General features: G+C 40.4%; 2 protein-coding genes across 4 annotated transcripts in view; one reads left to right on the top strand and one right to left on the bottom strand.

The window, feature by feature from the left end:
* LOC116060984 (NACHT, LRR and PYD domains-containing protein 12-like) overlaps nt 1-12,902 on the bottom strand; it is a 39,246-nt gene extending 26,344 nt beyond the window's left edge. The window contains exons 1-6 of one of the 2 annotated variants that reach the window (XM_035997606.1): nt 12,797-12,902; nt 12,424-12,510; nt 11,846-11,990; nt 4,638-4,831; nt 2,622-4,452; nt 1,050-1,229 (exon numbers count right to left, since the gene is read on the bottom strand). In XM_035997606.1, the coding sequence (XP_035853499.1) occupies nt 1,050-1,229; nt 2,622-4,452; nt 4,638-4,831; nt 11,846-11,973 (2,333 nt within the window). In that variant the 5' untranslated portion in view covers nt 11,974-11,990; nt 12,424-12,510; nt 12,797-12,902. The remainder of the gene's footprint in view (nt 1-1,049; nt 1,230-2,621; nt 4,453-4,637; nt 4,832-11,845; nt 11,991-12,423; nt 12,511-12,796) is intronic. The other variant, XM_035997605.1, reaches the window with a different exon arrangement.
* Nucleotides 12,903-14,961: 2,059 nt separating this feature from the next.
* The window catches only part of LOC116060983 (chromobox protein homolog 2-like), a 19,089-nt gene continuing 11,648 nt past the window's right edge, over nt 14,962-22,402 (top strand). For both annotated transcript variants that reach the window (XM_035997608.1, XM_035997607.1), the window contains exons 1-5: nt 14,962-15,054; nt 15,140-15,183; nt 16,288-16,353; nt 16,679-16,748; nt 21,612-21,938. In XM_035997608.1, coding sequence (XP_035853501.1) covers nt 14,989-15,054; nt 15,140-15,183; nt 16,288-16,353; nt 16,679-16,748; nt 21,612-21,938 — 573 coding nt within the window. In that variant the 5' untranslated portion in view covers nt 14,962-14,988. The remainder of the gene's footprint in view (nt 15,055-15,139; nt 15,184-16,287; nt 16,354-16,678; nt 16,749-21,611; nt 21,939-22,402) is intronic.

The raw sequence follows: 22,402 nt of genomic DNA, 5'->3' as shown, positions 1-22,402 counted from the left end.
TTAATATAACCGTACAAAACCAGTAGTTCTGTGTGAAATTAGACATTGAGCACCCCCATATTGCCAAAATGGTATGATCCTCGTTTCATAATAACACCCGCGAAGATTCGACTGTGAGATTGGTGGTCAAATCAGGCTCCGCATATCGATGCATCGAATCTTCGACTATTCGGGGTCACCCCTACTGTTTATTATTTATTAATATATGTTATATTTAAATCTGTAGCTCAACATCGCTCTGCTACAGTCATTAAACTAAACCACAGGAGAAGAAAACATTTTAGCATTAAGATGCTCAGTGTGGATCAGTATATCAGTCTAAAATCTGCAGTGTAGTGTCACCATAACTTCCACATCATATTAAATACAGCACATTAGTAAAACATGGTGTCTGACCTCAGAGTCTCCAGTTTACAGTGAGGATTCTCCAGAAAATCACACAACTCCTTCACTCCTGAATCCATCAGCTTGTTGATACTCAGGTCCAGCTCTCTCAGATGGGAGGGGTTGGACTTCAGAGCTGAGACCAGAGCAGCACTGTTGATTGCTGACAAACCGCAGCGACTCAATCTGAATAAAGAATAAATAATGTAGATACAAATCCATTTATAATCCAATCAGCTGTTTTGAGGTTTTAAATGTGTAGCTCATCATTACTATGTCCTAATCAATTACCTTTTCTAAATTTAGTAGTTACTTTGTCATTGTGTTATTTTGGATCATCATAATATCAGCAATGATTTGAAGATAAAAATCAATTTACATCAATCATTATCAAAGCTTAAACGGTCTGCAGCCTGTTTTTATGAGCTGTCATCAAATCTTCAACATATTTCATATCGCTCACTCACTCTACAGCTTCATCAGTACTGACATCATGTTGACTGACTGATGGACCACAATGGAGTCTGTCAAACATTTACTTTCTCAATTTTCCATTACTCCAATTGTTCAGTCATTTGGGAAAGACAGAATATTTCAGTTCTCACGCAAATACTGAAAATGTATGAACCCAGTATGTGAAACCTCAGTCAGGATTTGAAACTGACCTCAGAGTCTCCAGTCTACAGTTTGGACTTTCTAATCCAGCAGACAGAAGCTTCACTCCTGAACCCTCCCGGAAGATGTTGTTGTCACTCATGTCCAGCTCTATCAGATGAGAGGGGTTGGACTTCAGAGCTGAGGCCACAACTTCACAGTGAGTCTTTGAGAGGTCACAGTCAGTAAGTCTGTCATGACAAATACATTACAAAATCTGTTACTATCAAAGAGAAGACTTCAATGATAAAACAGTTTTGATGAACATTTGCTCTTCACATCAGCTTATCTTCTCTCACTGTGTTTGACATGAATCTCTCTCTCTCTCTCTCTCTCTCTCATCTTAGTTTTGAGTTTTTCATCTCAGTGTGATCTGGTCCTATGTGTGACTCCACAAAGTGACATGAATCAAAGCATGATTTCATCTTGATTAGAAATCATCTTTACAGCTCAGTGAACAGTTTCAGCTGAAATGATAAGCTCTCTTTACTGATACCTGCTGCTGTCAGGTTCATGTCTATAAGTGGGAAATTTCAGTTTCCAAACAGAGCATAAATGACACAGATCACTTGACAATATTAGAGATAAAATAATAATACATATGTAATCATTACTATAATTAAATGCATTGATGTGCATGACATATTTTCAGACTTTTCTTCATCTGAAAAATGTATTCAGTTCACAAACACAATTAAACAGGCACTAAAGTTCCATTATTTTCAACATAATGTGATTAGAAAGATGTTTTATCGACATTAAAAATATAATCAGACCTCTGCTATTGGTGGGAAATGATACAGATTTTTAGGCAAACTCTGGGCTGGGCGATAGGGAGAAAATCAGATATCACGATATTCTTGACCAAATACCTCAATATCGATATTGCGGCAATATTCAAGGGTTGACAATTGGTGCTTTAACAAAATATGTTCACACTTAGATTTTAGATATATAATCTTTGGTAATTTGGATATAATGTCAAAGTGGGGAAAAGGCAAATAATAAAACAGCTACAACAGTCTGGTAAGTTCAGAAAAGTACATCACTGTAAAAAAAAACAGTAAAAGACAACACTTATGTCATATCACAATATTACGATATCCAAAATCTAAGACGATATCTAGTCTCATATCACAATATCGATATAATATTGATATATTGCCCAGCCCTACCTGTATGTCTGATTAATGATGAAGTTAACTTGCTGAAACTACTCATGTTATAATAACTTTACTGTTTCACTGATAACTGATCAAACGTTGCTGTGAGAAAACCTCAACCTCTAAAGTGTTTGTTTGAGGTTTACATGTTGAATAGAATTAGAAGAAAAACCTGTAAAATGTAATAGTTATTAGAAATAATTCAAACTGAGTTCATTAACTTGACAGCTAGAAACACAACCAACTGACATCAAAATGTTTTGCTCTCACAGCTCAAGATCATCTGTGACATGAAACAACTGATATATTTTGCAATAAATAAGTGAAAGGTGATTTAAAAATAATGATAATTTTATTGTATTTGAGGAACTGAACTAAAAATCGAAACGGTTTTATAAAGTTAATGACATCTGGACTTACCGAGCCTTTCTGCAGTTCCTCACAGCTGGAATCAGTCTCCATCGTCCCTCCCGTGATGTGTTGTACGCCATCGGGTCCAACTCATCCAGAACCTCCTCTGACATCTGCAGCATGTAGGCCAGAGCTGAGCAGTGGATCTCAGAGAGTTCCTTCTCTGATCGGTTCTCGGATTTCAGGAAGTCTTGGATCTCCTGATGGACTGAGCGGTCGTTCATCTCTGTCAGACAGTGGAAGATGTTGATGCTTCTGTCAGGGGAGATCCCATATCGGTTCATCTCCTTCAGGTTGTTGATGGCTCTCTCAATGATTTCTGGACTGTTGTCTGTCTGACCCAGCAGGCCTCCTAAGAGTCTCTGGTTGGACTCCAGAGAGAGGCCATGAAGGAATCGGACAAACAGGTCCAGTTGGCCATTTTTACTTTTGAGGGATTTCTCCATGGCTCTCTTCAGGAAGACATCCAGAGATGGGTAAGTATCATTGTCCCAATCAACAACAACATCATCATCATCCAGGAAGTCCTCCAGTACCTGTGTGTTCCTGTTGGTGTAACAGTGGAACAGGTAGACTGCAGCCAGAAACTCCTGAACGCTCAGATGAACGAAGCAGTAGACTGTTTTCTGCAATATCACACTCTCTGTTTTGAAGATCTCTGTACAAACTCCTGAGTACAGCGAGGCCTCTGTGACATCCAGACCACAGCGCTCCAGGTCTTCTTGGTAGAACATAATGTTTCCTTTCTCCAGCTCTTCAAACGCTATCCTCCCCAGCTTCAGAAGAACTTCCCTGTCAGCCTCCGTCAGCTCCTGTGGACTCGTCTCATGTCCCTCAGCATACTTCTGCTTCTTCCTCTTTGTCTGAACCAGCAGGAAGTGCGAGTACATGTCAGTCAGGGTCTTGGGCAGCTCTCCTCTCTGGTCTGTAGTAAACATGTGGTCCAGAACTGTAGCAGTGATCCAGCAGAAGACTGGGATCAGACACATGATGTGGAGGCTCCTGGATGCCTTGATGTGGGAGATGATTCTGCAGGATAGCTCTTCATCACTGACTCTCTTCCTGAAGTACTCCTCCTTCTGGGTGTCAGTGAAGCCTCGTACTTCTGTTACCCTGTCAACACACGCAGGAGGGATCTGATTGGCTGCTGCAGGTCGGGAAGTTATCCAGACGAGAGCCGAGGGAAGCAGCTTCCCCTGGATGAGGTTTGTCAACAGCATGTTGACTGATGACTTCTGTGTGACATCAGAAACAGCCTCATTCTTGTTGAAATCCAGTGAAAGTCTGCTTTCATCCAGGCCATCAAAGATGAAGAGAACTTTAGAGTCAGCGAGCTGCTCTGCTGTGAGCTTCTGTAATGATGGATGAAAAACACGGAGCAGCTCCAGAAGACTGTACTGCTCATCTTTGATCAAGTTCAGCTCCCTGAAGGAAAGCGGAATCACCAGACTGATATCTTGGTTTTGTAAACCCTCGGCCCAGTCCAGACAGAACTTCTGAACTGAGATGGTTTTTCCGACGCCAGCGACGCCGATCATCAGAACGAGTCTGATGGGTTTCTGTTCATCAGGTAAGGCTTTCAAGATGTCATGGCACTTGATTGGTTTGTCGTGGAGGATCTTCTTCTTGGAAGCTGTGTCGAGCTGCGTCACCTCATGTTGGGTATTAACTTCTTCACTCTGTCCCTTTGCAATGTAGATCTCAGTATAGATCTTGTTGAGGAGGGTTTTACTTCCTGTTTCACAAGTTCCTTCAATTACACGTTTAAAACTCGTCGTCAGACTGATCTTATGTCCAACTACAACCTCCTGCAGACCAGGAACTGCCAACAGAGACAGAACAATATTAGAGTAAAGAAAAAGGTTCTGAGAATCTGGTGATTATTTTAGAACAACACAAAAAAATGAAACGTTTTAAATTTCATGATTTTTTTTAGAAAACTCTTCATGTCTGTGTCTTACAACAAAGCAAAAAGAATCTTGTTTTCAGACATGAAGACATCAGCAGACAGATGGACAGTCTTACTTGTTCTGGATCTTTTTACACACTGGGGACAGGAAGAGTCTCCTGATGAAGCAGACTGGTCCCAGTATGAGGTGATGCACTGTCTGCAGAACCAGTGTCCACAGCTGGTAGAGACTGGATCCTTCAGGACGCCCTGACACCAAGCACAGCAGGACGGCTGCTCCTCCACAGAATCATGAGGCCTTTTCTTTCCTCTGTGGAGATTAATTGTTTATAACACATTACATTACAGATGACAAACACACTAGGGCTGCCCCTAACAATTATTTTTGTCATTGATTAATCTAATGATTATTTTTTCTATTAGTAGCTTAATCTAACAATTCATTTGCATATTATTTGCAAAGAGAACGGATGACAGCCTTGGAGAAGCACAGTCTGGTTAGCCATATCCCAGGGTCCGCTGTTTTCCCGGCGGGGAGTGAAGCAGAGGGATCGTAGGCTCTGTTCAGTTCTCCCGCTGCTCAAGCAAACGCTGTTTGTTGTGCGTGTCATAGCAACGGTATCCGTTTTGTGTACGTAGAACTTATGTGGTACTTGGCCATCGGCTGTAGTCTCTGCGGTATGTTCCAGTAATATTTTTTGGCCAACACTACCGGCACCGTAGGCCGACTTGAGGCAACGCTACAGTCAGCCGTTGTCGTCACTAGTCCCCGGCCGTTGGCTTGGTGTGTCAGGGCCTTTACGGGCGCTGCCATCTTCCTCTATTCTGATGCATGTTAAGCAAATCAACGTATTTTTGTAATCAATGATGTTGATTATGTTGATGAATCGTCCCAGCCTTAAAATCCTCAGATCACAAGTTGCATGCAGCTCTTTCCCTGCATATACACTACCGTTTGTTATCAGCCGTTATGCTGATGATGTTCTTCTCTACTTTAATAATAACTATTTGATAAGAGAGATGTTTTAGTTACATTTCTATGAAGGTAAATATGGTGCAAAATGGGAGAGCTTGTAGAATACGATGTGAGAACTTGCAGAGCAAAAAATCTGAACTTGTATGTTAAAATTTGCACTTGTAAAAATAAAATTTGCACTTGTAAAAAATATTCACACACATGTGATCTGAATTTGAAGTTACAGAAAAAATATTCACAAATGTGTAGATTGATATTTACATGAACACAATGACAGCTGCAAACTTATAATGCAACATTTACTCGTATACTTTTTTTTTTACTCTGGTTCATTTTCCATCACAACCACAACTCAGTGATTACAACCTCTGGAATCTGTCACTGCAACTTCACATATGTGCTCTCTCGCATCACAAAGTGGCCAATCTGCGCACCTCGACTTTCACAACACTCTTGACGATACATTTGGTGCAAAACTAATTTGTACCTGTGGACTTAGGCTGTGGAGCTCTCAGCTAACAGAACGGGAAAAGCAGGGTTTCTATCGCCAGATGAGGGACAACTCTGTCTGGCTTATTTATGTAGCATGGAAACTTGGTGGAATAGCATGCTAGCGTTAGCTAACTAGCAGCCAGCCCGCTTCTAAATAAATACCTTTTAATTGTCTAAACACTTTTTAACAGTCAAACTAAAACACTGGCGGTGAGCTCCACGGCCTGCAGCCGCAGACGGATTGCAGTGACAGATTCCAGAGGTTGTAATCACTGAGTTGTGGTTGTGATGGAAAATAAACCAGAGTAAAATAAAAAGTATACGAGTAAATGTTGCATTATAAGTTTGCAGCTGTCATTGTGTTCATGTAAATATCAATCTACACATTTGTGAATATTTTTTCTGTAACTTCACATTCAGAATACAGGTGTGTGAACATTTTCTACAAGTGCAAATTTCAACTTACAAGTTCAGATTTTTTTTTACAAGCTCTCATGTTTTTTTTCTTTGTATGACTTCAAATTCAGATCACATGTGTTTGAATATTTTTTACAAGTGCAAATTTTATTTTTACAAGTGCAAATTTTAACATACAAGTTCAGATTTTTTGTTCTGCAAGTTCTCACATCGTATTCTACAAGCTCTCCCTTTTTGCACCATATTTCCCTTCATACATTTCAAATTGGTTTAGAATGAAATAAGAGGGGAGCAATGTTGGAACTTTGATGTTATTAGTTTTCAAGTCCGGAAAAGCGTCAGTGACCCTCGATCATTATTGAAGCACAACGATGCAGTGTGGCTTTAAATATTGAGTTGTCGTCTACTTAGTGGTTAGATAGAAGAGATTAAACTGTACTCCACTGTTTTATTACTGTACTCTACATCAGTTACTCATGTACTTATAAAAGAACAGGGTAGATTATCAGACAACGTTTAAAACTGAATCATCTTCAGGTCAGTTTACAGTAGTAACAGTCTCTTACTTTGTGTCTGAGGCCCCAGTTTCATTACTGAAGTTTATAGGTCTGTCAATGGACCAGTCACTCTTCACAGACAGACAGCTGGGTACTGTCTGTATTTTACATTTATCATTAATACTCAAAGGAGGTAACATTAATAACATGTCACATGCTCATGATTTGATAATAATGAATATTTGTGTTTATAACTGTGTTGTATAACTTGCGCTTGCAACTTTCTACATAATTTATTTCAGGATTTGTGGTGGTTTATTTCAAGATTTAGATTGCATCATAGCACAGACGGCAAAACAAATTACAAACGACCTTCTAACTGCTTCAGACAAATGACTTGTCTCCGTACTTGTCTTATTAGATCGTACTGCTGCATTCAACACTATTGACCTTCACATGCTGTTACAGAGACTGGAGACTGAAAATGTAGTTGGCATTATAGGAATCACACTAAGCTGGTTTAAGTCCTATCTATCAGATCAATCTCAGTTTGATAACGTTAATGATATAATATTATTAGGAAACTAAGATAAGATAAGCTATACTTTATTGTCCCCCGAAGGGACTTTAGTTTTGGACTCTGTCTGTTCTGCAGCTTAACAAAGACAACACAAAATAGAGAAAATAAGCATCTCTCAACACATACTCTCATGCAACACAAAACATGCTCTCATATACATAGACAGGTACCTATATAATAAGCACATTAACTCCTCCTTTCAGTGGCAGTTTTTAATTGAACAACCCTGTCGGCTGCATTCTCCGCAATAAGTGTAGCACAGCCCCTGCACAATGAGATATTGTACAACATATTGCACAACCCAAATAGCCTATGTATTGCACAACTAACATATTGCACAACCCCAATAGCCAGCGAATTGCACAACTAACATAATGCACAACCCAAATAGCCTACATATTGCACAAATGACACACTTCCACATAACCTATGCAGTACACAATGACATATTAATAGGGCTGTCAGCGTTAACGCGTTAATCGTGATGCGATTAAGGGCCGACGCGATGCAATTCATTTTTTTTAATCGCATGCCGGCATTTATTCATTTATTTTATACTTCACTCGGCTTGGCGTGGTGCCTAACAGGCTACTATTTTGACCCTTTGCGGCACCGTTACTTATCATCAAGCTGCCACTTCCTCCTAACACATCCTGCTGCTGCAGGCTGCAGCATGATGGAGAAACACAGCAGCAATAAGTCTGAATGGCACTTTTTATTTTCCAAAACTCCCGGACGGCTCGTAGACAAGTCGAAAGCCATATGCACGTTGTGAAAGCCAAATTAAAATATCACCGAAGCAAGCTTGAGCTACCACCTATGGAGCTAAGCATAGTAGTACAGTTAACGTGATGCTAGACCACCGGCCCTCGGGGGGCAGGGGAGAGATGAATGTTCAGAAATTAGGTTGCTGTGGCCCGCCGTGCAGGTTAGTTTGACCAGCGGGCAGCAGCGGTGGCCGGAGCGGGCGATCACGGGGGGACATCCTCAGCGGTGAAACGCGAACGGGGGCTGGAGTATAACCTAGCTAGGTGGAAAGCTAACTCTAGCCAGCCACCTGTTCCATCAATCCTGCTTGCAAGTGTCCGCTCATTAGACAAAAACTGGACTACATCCAACTTCAATGAAACTCCCAACGCGAGTTCAGAGACTGCTGTGTTTTTGTTGTTGTGGAAACAACAGTGTACCGGACTATCCAGCCTGTTTCTCTGTCGCCGGGAGAGTGGAGATGGGCTGTGTTAACACAGACTTGTGCAGAAATGAGCTGCTCATTAACCGGTGATCACTGGACGTCAGAGAGTAATCAACATTATTTAAGAGTTACTAAACACTATATTGACTCTAGTAAGGATAGGGATTTTTAGTTTTTTAGTTAGGTACTTGGAGGAATTGTGCAACAATGACAGATTCACACATTTTTCTTTTGTTTACAGTAAATAAATAATTACAAATCTTAAAATCAAGTTCATAAAGTAACTTTCTTTGCATTCATTTGATTCCCAATCAAGATACACTGGTAAAAATTGCTTTCGATTGTTAATATGGACTTAAAAACTGTTCTGAAATGCAAAATAATAGAATTTTAATCATGTGATAAAATATGCGATTAATCGCGATTAACTATAGAAATTCAGCGATTAATCGCGATTAAAAAAAATAATCATTTGACAGCCCTACATATTAACTTTCACTGTTATGCAGATAACTTCTGTTATGACTTGACACTACAAATACAAATTAATTGAATATAGCTACTCTGGATGTCATGCATTTGCATGCAAGGACAACCACATTAATTAACATTTCTGTAAATGTGCCAGTGTTAGCCAGCCAGCTAAATTTCAACTGTAGTCTTTTGGCAAGATGTTTTGAGACCAGAGCAACAGGAAGCAAGACAGCAGTACAGTTTAAATGTACAGATGAAGTCAATAAGACACCATTGCCCTGGCCTCCAGCACCACTGTGAGGAATCTCAGACATATCTTTGATCAGGATATATCCTTTAACACCCACAAAACACAAACTTCAAGAACTGAAGTTCTTTTTTCACTGTAAAGTGTTCTGAGATAACTTCTGTTATTATTTGACACTAAATAAAATTGTCCTCTACTGTGTTTCTTTATTGTACTCTACTGTGCTCATGTAATTATAAAAAAACAGTGAACCTTATCAGTCGACATTTAAATCTAAATCATCTTAAGTTTACAGTAGTAACACTCTCTTACTTTGTGTCTGAGGGTCCAGGTTCATTACTGAAGTCTGGACGTCTGCCAATGGACCGGTCACTCTTCATGGACATACAGCTGGCTGCTGGAGACGCTGATCTCCGTCTGTGGAAACAGCAAATATTTTACACATATTAATACTTTTAAAAAACAGGAGGTAACATTAATAACATGTCACATGCTCATAGATTGCATCATAGCACAGAGACGGCAAAAATTACAAATGACCTTCTAACAGCTTCAGACAAATGACTTGTCTTATTAAACCTTACTGCTGCATTCAACACTACTGACCTTCACATGCTGTTACAGAGACTGGAACATTTAGTTGGCATTAAAGGAATCACACTAAGCTGGTTAAAGTCCTATCTATCAGATCAATCTCAGTTTTTTAATGTTAACGATGAATCCTCCAGGTACGCTAAAGTTATCCATGGTGTGCCACAAGGCTCAGTGCTTGGACCAATTCTATTCACCTTATATATGCTTCCTCTGGGAAATATTATTAGGAAACATTCAAATAAGATAAGATAAGATATACTTTATTGTCCCCAAAGGGAAATTTGTTTTGGATTGTCCGTTCTGCAGCTTAACAAAGACAACACAAAATAGAGAAAATAAGCATCTCTCAACACATACTCTCATGCAACACAAAACATGCTCTCATATACATAGACAGGTACCTATATAGTAAGCACATTATCTCCTCCTTTCAGTGGCACTTTTTAATTGAACAACCCTGTCGGCTGCATTCTGTGTAGCACAGCCATTGCACAATGAGATATTACACAACTAACATATTGCCCAACCCCAATAGCCTACAAATTGCACAAATGACAATGCACTGACATAATGCACAACCCAAAGAGCCTATATATTGCACTAATGACACACTTCCACATAACCTATGCCGTACACATATTAACTTTCACTGTTATGCAGATAAGTTATGTTATGACTTGACACTACAAATACAATTGAATTGAATATAGCTACTCTGGATGTTATACATTTGGACAACCACATTAATTAACATTTCTGTAAATGTGTCAGTGTCAGCCAGCTGGCTAAATTTCAACTGTAGTCTTTTGGCAAGATGTTTTGAGACCAGAGCAACAGGAAGCAAGACAGCAGTACAGTTTTAATGTACAGATGAAGTCAATAAGACACCATTGCCCTGGCCTCCAGCACCACTGTGAGGAATCTCAGACATATCTTTGATCAGGATATATCCTTTAACGCCCACAAAACATAAACTTCAAGAACTGAAGTTATTTTCTTTCACTGTAAAGTGTCTGTTGTGGGTCCGCTGCCTTTTCTCTCCATCCTGTGTGTTTGTATCTCCCTTTTCCCCTGTGTGTCTGTCTGTGATGTTTGTCTCCACCTGCAAGTGGCAAGGGGCGTGCCTGGTGAAACTAGGTCAAGAGGCGTGGCCATTCATCCTGCTCCGTTCTACACAGCTGAGGCATATTCCATGATTCACCTCTGCAGTATTTAGACATGGGCTGTTCACCTCTCCAGCGCCAGATCGTTACATACTACGACGTGGTAACTTGGCTCAGTCTCCCTGCTCGTGTTTTCTCGCAAACTCTTGTTGCTTTGTAAATCCCTTCCTGTCTAACATCAGTTCCTCTGTGCAGATCCCGCTGCTGCCTGCTGCTTACCTGCCGTGCCGCCTGCCTCACGCCACTCAGACATTTCTACCTGCCGTGCTCCGCCGTGCCTAATGCTTCACCCCACTCAGACATTTCCTGACTTTCCAGCTTCACCTGGATTCCATTGTGGAGCTCCGTCGGATCTGCCATCGCCTGATTCCTTCGGGCTTCAACCCATTCCCAGGAATTCCAAGCTCAGCCTCGATTGTTCATCTTCCTCTGAGTATTTACCTTGATTAAAATTACTTGAACTACTTATCTGTGTCCTGTGTGGTATCTCTGTGTGTGGGGTCATATATACAGTCCTAACAGTGTCCTGAGATAACTTCTGTTATTATGTGACACTAAATAAAATTGTCCTCTACTGTGTTGCTTTCCTGTACTCTACTGTGCTCATGTAATTATAAAAAAAAACAGTATAGGTTTTCAGTCAACATTTAAAACTAAATCATCTTAAGTTTACAGTAGTAACACTCTCTTACTTTGTGTCTGAGGGTCCAGGTTCATTACTGAAGTCTGGACGATTACCAATGGACCGGTCACTCTTCATGGACATACAGCTGGCTGCTGGAGACGCTGATCTGTCCTCCTCTTCTTGTAGTTGACTCATCTTCAAGTCTGAGTTACCTAGTAAAAAAAACAACAACAAAAACACACACACAGTTATATATATATATATATATATATATATATATATATATGAGAAGGAATATTTTCTTATGAATCTCATGTTATTTTAGATTAGTTCTACATCCATTAAAACTTTAGCCTCCCAATTTAATTTATTTTCTTTTTCATTTCACATAATTGCAATGCTTAATGATTTAAAATGCAACCAAATAGTAAAGAAGTGGATCGAGAGTCTCTCTCTCTCTCTCTCTCTCTCTCTCTCTCTCTCTCTCTCTCTCTCTCTCTCTCTCTCTCTCTCTCTCTCTCTCTCTCCGTCTCTCTCTCTCTCTCTCTCTCTCTCTCTCTCTCTCTCTCTCTCCTGTTTGTTTGTAATATGAGAACTTTTTTTGTCTGTCAATCAGTTATAGGCTGCTCACATTACATCACCCACCAGCGGGAGCATTTATTGGTCCAGTGTGGTGCAGTGCATTCTGGTAGTTGTAGGTTTTCTACCTTCCTCTTGAGCAAAATTGTTTTTCTTGGTTTTCTCTGGTCATGTAGTACACATTCTAAAACGTATTTGCTCCTTTCTACTGTAAAGACAGCCCAGTTTATGAGAAGGTGATCTTACCAGCAGTGAAAGACTTCTTTAAGCAGCTGTGATGGCTCAGAGAAACAGGAAATGAAAACAGGGAGGCAACATTTGGAGACGTTGCCTTGGACTCTAGGATGCTGATTTCTATTTTTCTGACTTACTGTATAACAGACTTAATATTTTATTGGGCAAAAATCAGCAGATGAATCAATAATGAGAGTATTAACACTCACCCTGCCTCAGACAGCCTGTTGTCCTCTGCTCTGTCGAGTGTAAAATGGAGTCTGACAGTCAGTCTTCATACCTTTACCTTTTCAGTCCCCTCCCTGTTTTGCTCCTCCCAAACAAACAGACCAGTTTGGGCACATTTAATCTAAAAATTGTGTGCACCGTGTTGCCACAGTTTCCGTGTTGAACGACATGTTTCCATACCTGCCAACATTTGTTAAGTGTAGGCTACTGTAATGTCATTTTTCCCACCGTGCACTACATTAAAATAAATGTGGCACACCTTACAAAAAGCGTGGAGGTTATGGTGCTCTCATAAGAATTTGCAACTTGTAAAACACATTTCACAAATGAATATAGAGTGATTTGTATTCGTAAATCTGTGTTGTATCTGTGTCTCTAATTTGTAACTCGTATTTCATCATTTGTAAATTAACTTAGTATTTTTCAATGTAAATATACGTGTAAATCTCCTTCTATGTGTGTGGGTACTTTTGAGACTGTTTTTCCGCGCCGTTTGTGGTCAGAAGATATTAGTGTCTCAGGTGACGATCCCAACAGTCTACAGTAGATGGCAGTAATGCAACTCTTATGGATTCCAACATTGGAATCCATAACATATGGATGAGTTGATATTATTACGACTTTCTCGTCAGATAAATTACATTTATGTTTTCAGCATCATTGTTGCAGTGCATTTACAATTCGCTTTGTGTTGTTCGCTACTTTTTAGTGTGATAACCATATATATATATATATATATAGTAAGAAATATATATATATATATATATATATATATATATATATATAGTAAGTAAGAAATATATATATATATATATATATATATATATAGTAAGAAATATATATATATAGTAAGAAATATATATACATATATATATATAGTAAGTAAGAAATATATATATAACTATATATATTTCTTACTATATATACATATATATATATATATATATATTTCTTACTTACTATATATATATAGTAAGTAAGAAATATATATATATATATATATATATAGTAAGTAAGAAATATATATATAATATATATATATATATATTTCTTACTTACTATATATATATATATATATATATATATATTTCTTACTTACTATATATATATATATATATATATATATATATATATATATTTCTTACTTACTATATATATATATATATATATATATATTACTTACTATATATATATATAGTACAGTATACCCAGTACAATACTAGACTACACTACTGGACAGTATATAACAATAAAACTACAAAAAATCTTTAAACAGCCTCCTGCAACACAATCCTACTGTCTGTTTACAGGAATGTAATTGTCTACACCTGCAAAAAAATGTTTATTAAAGATAGTTTTTAAGACTTAAACGTAACGACCTGCAGATACCCCTGAATGTTTCTACATTCATACAGTTTTCATCAAGTAAATCAACTGAGCTCAGCTTATCTCGGCCAATGTGGGAATGACTCTGGAACAACAGCATTAGTTATCTGAAAAACACAGGGAGACACGTACCGTACCGTACCCCCATTTGAGAAATACTGCCATAGACTGTAATATATAGTATAAGTACTGCAGTATACTGAGAGTATACCGTAATATGTTTATACAGAGGTAATACATTTAAATATACCTTTTCAATGGAATTCCATTGCTAGGCAACAGCCTGGCCCTTTGGTTACGTTCTGTCAGAAGATGATGTCATTCACAAACACTGGAACAGGAAATCAACTCGGAGCCAATCAGAAGCCAATTAGTCTGTTTACGTTTTTTTGTTGTTGTTTTTTTTTTTAACAAAATACAAACAGTATTCATGGCTCAAAATACTTCACAGTATTATTAAGGACCAGATGCAAACACAAAGTGCAAACGTATAAAACGAAATAATAAGAAAAAAACAACAAATACAAGAAAAATACTTAAGCTATTCTTCAGTAATAAGTACTTTTTCTATAACTTTAATATCTTTTAGTATAGAAAACTAATGAATGGGTGAAGTATATTAAAAGGAGGTTTCACTTCCACTGAATGTTTATGTTTACAACTGTTTAATAACGTAACAGCGTGACGTAAACCGTCTCTGATGTGATTTATCAGCAAAGTACGGTGGGCGAGGTGGGTCAAACGCGCCCTCCGCGCTCGTTCGAAGGGGCTGCTGCTGTAGTAATGGAGGGGGTCACAGTCGGCCAGGTATTTGATGCAGAATGCATCCTCAGCAAACGGCCGAGAAAGGTAAGAGAAACCCGGACTGTCGGCTCCGCGGAGACCCGTCTTCTCTCCGGACATTTTTCTGACATCTTGTGTCTGTTTTTCACAGGGCAAGTTTGAGTATCTGGTGAAGTGGAGAGGGTGGTCGTCTAAGTAAGTAAGCTAGCTAGCTGCTAGCCACATTACATGCTAACGACACATACACTGAAAATGGCACCAAACAATGCCAGGCACTGGCGCGGCGTTACTCTGACGGGTCGGAATAAAAACGGCACGTTAGGGTTTAACACACACAGCGATGAAGACACACACACACACACACACACACACACACACACACACACACACACACTCTGCTGCTGCTGCTGCTGACGACGTTTCTGCAACAATTATTCTGCTTTTCTGACTGCCGTTTCACAACAAGCTGCTGCTGCTAATACCAACACACACACACATACACACACACACACACTGCTGCTGCTAATACCAACACACACACACACACACACACACACACACACACACACACACACACACACACACACACACACACACTGCTGCTGCTGCTGCTGCTAATACCAACACACACACACACACACACACACACACACACACACTGCTGCTGCTAATACCACACACACACACACACACACATATGCTGCTAATAACAACACACATATACACACAAACACTGCTGCTGCTAATACCAACACACACACACACACACACACACACATATGCTGCTAATAACAACACACATATACACACAAACACTGCTGCTGCTAATACCAACACACACACACACACACATATGCTGCTAATAACAACACACATATACACACAAACACTGCTGCTGCTAATACCAATACACACACACACACTGCTGCTGCTAATAACAACAAACACACACACACACACACACACTGCTGCTGCTAATAACACACACACACACACACACACACACCCTCTCTCTCAGAAATATACCTTCATATAAGTGAGGTTGGTTGAGTGAAAGCTGGTATTACGTTGTGATGAAGTTGGCTAACCAGACTAGTAACAGAACTGGGTGATCATTGTTTTTATTTATGCTTTATATATAAAGAGACCACAACACAAGGTTTCAGTATTGAGCTGCAACTCCGACTGCTGAACCAAAAGGAGAAATAATAATAATACAGAGAAGAGATTTTATTAAACGTGACCGAATGTCTTTGAAGTTTTCTGTCTTTTTTAGAACTTTTGTTCTGATGTTTTCAGGCACAACAGCTGGGAGCCAGAAGAAAATATTCTGGACCCGAGGCTGCTGGCAGCTTTCCACAAAAGGTGTGTGTGTGTGTGTGTGTGTGTGTGTGTGTGTGTGTGTGTGTGTGTGTGTGTGTGTGTGTGTGTGTGTGTGTGTCTCTCTCTCTCTCTGTGTGTGTGTGTGTGTGTGTGTGTGTGTGTGTATGTCTCTCTCTCTCTCTGTCTGTGTGTGTGTGTGTGTGTGTGTGTGTGTGTCTCTCTCTCTGTCTTTGTGTGTGTGTGTGTGTGTGTGTGTCTCTCTCTGTCTGTGTGTCTGTCTGTCTGTCTGTCTGTCTGTGTGTGTGTGTATTTTTTGAAATGCCTGGAACAAAACCTGCATGTTTTTTTATGTGTAAATATTTCGTAGGGAACAAGAGAGGGAGCTTCTGTTCCAGAAGAAAGGAAAGCGGCCGAGAGGACGACCGCGGAAGATTCTGGTAATTCTTTCATTTCTCCGTATGTCTGATGTGTTCAGAAGAATCATTCGACCCATTCAGCCTCCTCCTTCTAATGCTGAACAGCTGTTCTGTACACATTTACTTCTATTTCTGTATTTGTTTATTTCTTATTCATGTTAAATGTTCAGTGTTTCCCGCAGAAAATTAGTTAGTTAAGGTGGTAGTAGGGTTGGCATCAGGGAGGGGGTGTTACTACACACTACACTAATACACTAAGTATTACATTTCAATAATAATTTATAATTACTAAATAACCAGCTTTTCAAAAAAGTGCAATTTTAAGCTCATTAAACTATACAGTTTTACTGACATGGCTCCCATTATCCTCCTTGACACGCTCTCTTCCACTTCACCTGACAACTCTTCTCCAATACAGCGCTGAGATAACAGAGATCAGCCCACAGCATCACTCACTCCAGCAGATAGTATGAAATAAAAACAGGACACGTCATTTCACTGTGTGTAGTGTTACGTGTGTTGTGAACCGCGTGTAGTGATTAAAAACAAACAGCTGTGTCTCAAAGACCGGACAACAGCTGCCGCGACGTTGAGAATCCACCGTGAGAGGTGATGATAGTTCCAGTCACTTCCTCATGTATTCACTTCGGTGAAACAAGAGAAGAAAGCCTCACTGATGTGAAGAACAGGACAGAGAAACATATAGAAATGCTCTCTGCCTGCCGTATGCCAACGCTCCGGTAAGGCCGGTTACACACTGGATGCGTCGTGCGAGCGTGTCAGCCGCGTGGCGTGTCCGTTTATATTTCGGCTCCCATGTTAACAGGTCAGAGCTTACACACTGCCTGCGTGAGCCGCGCCTGCTAGAAATAGAACCGACGCCTATTTTTCACACGAGACGCGAGCGTGTTGGAAGCGTTTCCAGGAAAAATAGAATAGGAAAATATGTTTATATGTCATTTAATTCAATTCAATTCAATTTTATTTATAGTATCAAATCATAACAAGAGTTATCTCGAGACACTTTACAGATAGAGTAGGTCTAGACCAAACTCTGTAGTTTACGAAGCCCCAACTATTACAGTGGTTGCCTCAAGAGCAAGCATTAGCAGTAGCTATTGCGACAGTGGCAAGGAAAAACTCCCTTTTTTGTTAGGAAGAAACCTCGGACAGACCCAGACTCTTGGTAGGCGGTGTCTGACGGCACCGGTTGGGGGAGTGGTGAATGGTGGCAATAATAGTCATAATAGAGATAGTGAAACAGTGATCACAATGGTAGTCGTAGTAGTTCATGTCATAGTAGGGCACAGCTGCCTGGGAGGACGCGGTTGGACGCGGCAGGACGCAGTCGGACACTGCGGGGAAACGCAGAGCGTAGCAGGGTGTAGTAAGTCCATAGCGTCAGCTGCACCCAGGACCCCGGTGTAGGTGCCACCCAATTCCAAGGCGATGTTCTGGGTGAAGAAGAAGCAAAGGGACTCCGGGGAGAAAACTCCCCAGAGCTAGGTTAGTAACAGGCATTTCTGGGACTAAGATGCACACAAAAGGAGACAAGTGAAAAGAGAGAAGAGGGAGCGGCTCATTGTGTCCTTGGAAGGAGCTTCCCACAGCAGTCTAGAGTTATAATAGCATAACTAAGAGAGGCAGGCTAATTTAGACACGAATGCATATTAATAAATGACATCTTGATGTTTGAAAGTCTCGAGGTTTTGACATCAACGTAGATATAAATGTAATAAATAATTTCAGAGAAAAGATTTTCAAATATAGCACCTGTCATACAGAACGAGATATTCTGTAACATATTTTGCAGTCAATACTGCCGACGTTGTCTTGCTTTAATCAGATCAGTAGGTTATATATTTATGTTTAGCAACTTTCTCCCACGCTGGCGAATTCTTAACAGAAGAAGGGCTGCAATGGCTTTTCTTCTGTCAACAACTCAAACTGAAAAAGAACAAATAGCGTTTGAATTTTCCATAACATATGTATGTAGCCGATATATAAAGGGAAGGATAGGCTACAATAACAAGGTAGTGTGTGTTCTGAGTGACGGTCCAACATCAGAGAGGCTCTATAGGCTCTTACAGCTACACTAAGTTGTTATAAACAGACAGCCCACTTACCCATTTGTCAGAGTTTGAATCTGTCGGCGCTCCCTGTACCTAGCAGCCGGAGCAGCGCCGCGTCAGACACGCTTCTGGTGTGTAGGACACAGAAAAATCCACGCAGCCGCCACGCTTCTGAGACGCCACGTGAAATGGCAATTTATCCCTTTTAAATGTGAATAAACGTCAGTTACACTCACCGCCAGCAAATGCTCTTTCCGTTGTGATTGGTGGTATGTTGACAACTCGCCGTTACCTTGTTTCCTGTGACTGTGTTGATGTGGCTTGTACATTACAGCCACTCAAACAGGACCGAGTAACACGGCAGATAGTTTAATTTTTTTTTGAAGACTTAGGGCGTTTTCACACATACCTCATTTGGTCCGGACTTTCGGACTTTTCAGTTTGATCCGAACCAAAATTAGAGGTGTGAAACCTCCCCCGGACCACGGTCCGGATCAAAAGACCAAATTTTGGTCCGACCAAAAGAGGTGGTCTCGGTCCGGACCAAACTGAACCATGGTCCGGTTCGTTTACAGTGTGAAAGCATTTTTTGGATGATTCAGACTTTCGGACCAAATACAAGAAGCTCTGGCAGGCTCTCCTTGTGTTACAAGACCGGGGAAGATCCTTTAAGGAATAGCTCGGTGCTTAGTGTGTAGCCTACATGAGAGAGTGACGGTGAATGTACTCAGAGCAGACAGCTGTCGGCTATCAGAGCTGAGAATACATCAGCAGTTTATTTGTTAAGTGGTAGTAAATGTACAGTGTAGGTTTCCGTTTGTCTCTGAATAAATTCTCCAGAAAGTTCCAGTGTCTTGCTTCTCAACATCACAACAAAACAAAAAGAGCCGCGGCAGTAGAGGAGAGCAGCAGTCAGTAGGAGAGATCAGCAGTCAGTAGGAGAGAGCAGCAGTCAGTAGGAGAGAGCAGCAGTCAGTAGGAGAGAGCAGCAGTCAGTAGGAGAGAGCAGCAGTCAGTAGGAGAGATCAGCAGTCAGTAGGAGAGAGCAGCAGTCAGTAGGAGAGAGCAGCAGTCAGTAGGAGAGAGCAGCAGTCAGTAGGAGAGAGCAGCAGTCAGTAGGAGAGAGCAGCAGTCAGTAGAGGACAGCAGCAGTCAGTAGAGGAGAGCAGCAGTCAGTAGGAGAGAGCAGCAGTCAGTAGAGGAGAGCAGCAGTCAGTAGGAGAGAGCAGCAGTCAGTAGGAGAGAGCAGCAGTCAGTAGGAGAGAGCAGCAGTCAGTAGGAGAGAGCAGCAGTCAGTAGAGGAGAGCAGCAGTCAGCTGAAAAAACTCCGACCCAGAGAGAGGAGACGAGAGGACGGGGAAGCCCGTCTACAAACCAATCAATTATCAGTATCTGGAGACGCAGCTCACGTATGTGATGACGGCAGGACGTAGTTTTGTCACGTAGAGATCTTTAGTGCGCTTGCATAACTGCCGTGAAACCAAAACTTACCGGATCAAATGTTACAATGTAACAAAAACATGAACCTTGGTTCAGACCTTGGTTCGGACTTTCATGTGTGAAAACGCCCTTAATTAAGGCGGCAGGCGCGTGTTGTTAAGGCGGGCCGCCTAAACTGCAAAGTGCTGCAGGAAACACTGATGTTTGTTTGTTTGTGTATGTATGCATCAGGGAAAATTCCACGTAGGTGTAACTTACCGTGGCAATAAACTAGGACTGCACGATTATATTGTTTTTTTACCGTCATCGCAATATCAAGTGGCGCAATTAACGCATCACGAGAGGCTGCGACATATCGCGAAATACACGCAGATTTAGTGTGTGAGTTATGAGAAAATATCAGGGTTTCTGCAGGTTTCAACAAGTCAAATTTAAGACTTTTTGAGACCTTAATGAATGAAATGTAAGACCTATATCACGACATGTAAGTACAACTGAATGCAGAGTCACAAAATTACTTGCAAAGGTAATTAAAATATTCAAATTGTATAAAAGCGACACAGAGTAATAATGATCTGTAGATATACAGCAAATTATATTTGGACGAGAAGAGCTACAAAACCACAGAAAAGAAACGAGACTAAAACTTCCACACAAAAAAGGCGACAAAAAGTCTAAGAATTGCCAACAAAATTCTGAAAAAAGCAAGAAAATGTAAAAAAATAAATAAAAAAAAAAAGTGACCAACAAACCTCTGGAAAAAATGCCCAAAAAAAGCAACAAAAACATAAAAAAAAAAAAAAAAAAATGACAACAAAAACATCAAAGTGTCCAAAAAAACATCTGAAATAATTGCCAAAAACAATCGAAAAAAGCAACAAAAAAGTTTAAAAAAACAACTGAAAAAAACCACAAAAATTGTCGGAAAAAAACTCTGAAAAAGAGACTAAAACTTCCACATTAAAAAGGCGACAAGAACTCTAAGAATTGCCAAATTTTTTTTAAAAAAAGCAAGAAAATGTAAAACAAAAGGTGACCAACAAACCCCTGAAATAATTGCCCAATACAAATGCAAAAAGGTTACAAAAATGTTTAAAAAATTCCCCAAAAAACGTCAAAAACCGGCAAAAAAAAACAAACTCAAAACAACAAAAACGTTGAATTCTCCAAAAAAAAACAAAAAATGCGTCAAAAATGTAAAAAAAAAAAAAAAAGGAAATCATTTCCAACTTTCTTTTATTGAACAAACTGAACATTGAATAAAAAATCTCTCGAGTGTCTTTGCGATACGTTCATATTGCGGTGATGATGAAAACTGATATATTGTGCAGCGCTACAATAAAAACCCTTTTTCTGATTCTGATCTTTTCAGCCGCCTTTACCAGCCGCCACGAAAGACAGCCGCTCCTCGTCCTCCTCTTCCTCGGGCCTTTCATCGTCCGCCTCCTCCTCTTCCTCCGAGGACGAAGATCACACCAAGAAGGCGAAGCCCGGCCCGCGAGTCCTCCCCGTGCCGCAGAAGAGGCCGCAGATCGTGCTCGCCAAACCCGATCCTCCCTGCAAGAAGAAGCGTGGGAGGAAGCCGCTGCACCCGGACCTGCGGGCGCTACGGCAGGCGAAGAGCGGACCACCACCACTGCCACCTCTTCCTCCTTCCCCCCCTCCTCCTCCTCCTCCTCCTCCTCCACGCCACCACCAGGTACGGCTGCTCGGTTATGGAAAACAATATTATCACGATTATTTCGGTCATTATTGAAAACAAGATTACTCGTTGACTTCTGGAAAGATGTTGCAATCATTGAACTTAAAAAACGGGTAACGGTAAACGGGAAAAGTTAAATAAATCAACAGTAAAATACACATAGATCTGTGAAATTTGCCTTAATGCTTTTCCTATTTAAACTTACATTTTTCATTCAGAACACAAGAGAAAATAGACCTTTTTCACGGCAGACATGTTGACATGTCATAGTAGGAACAGCACATGTGTATTCAAACTAGGGTTGGGTACCGAAATGTGGTGCCAATAGGACACCAGTTCTGACCTAAACAGTAGTAACGAGACCAAATAAGAAGGAAAATTTGGGTGCCTGACTTTCCACTCCACTCAACAGCAGCTAACGTTAGCCTAGCTTTAGCTAGCAGCTGGATTAAACAGGTTAA

The sequence above is a fragment of the Sander lucioperca genome, chromosome 22 (genome assembly GCF_008315115.2).
Source record: "Sander lucioperca isolate FBNREF2018 chromosome 22, SLUC_FBN_1.2, whole genome shotgun sequence".
Classification (NCBI taxonomy): domain Eukaryota; kingdom Metazoa; phylum Chordata; class Actinopteri; order Perciformes; family Percidae; genus Sander; species Sander lucioperca.
Note: the sequence above shows the minus strand (reverse complement) of the source record. Positions and strands in the feature narration are given on the sequence as shown.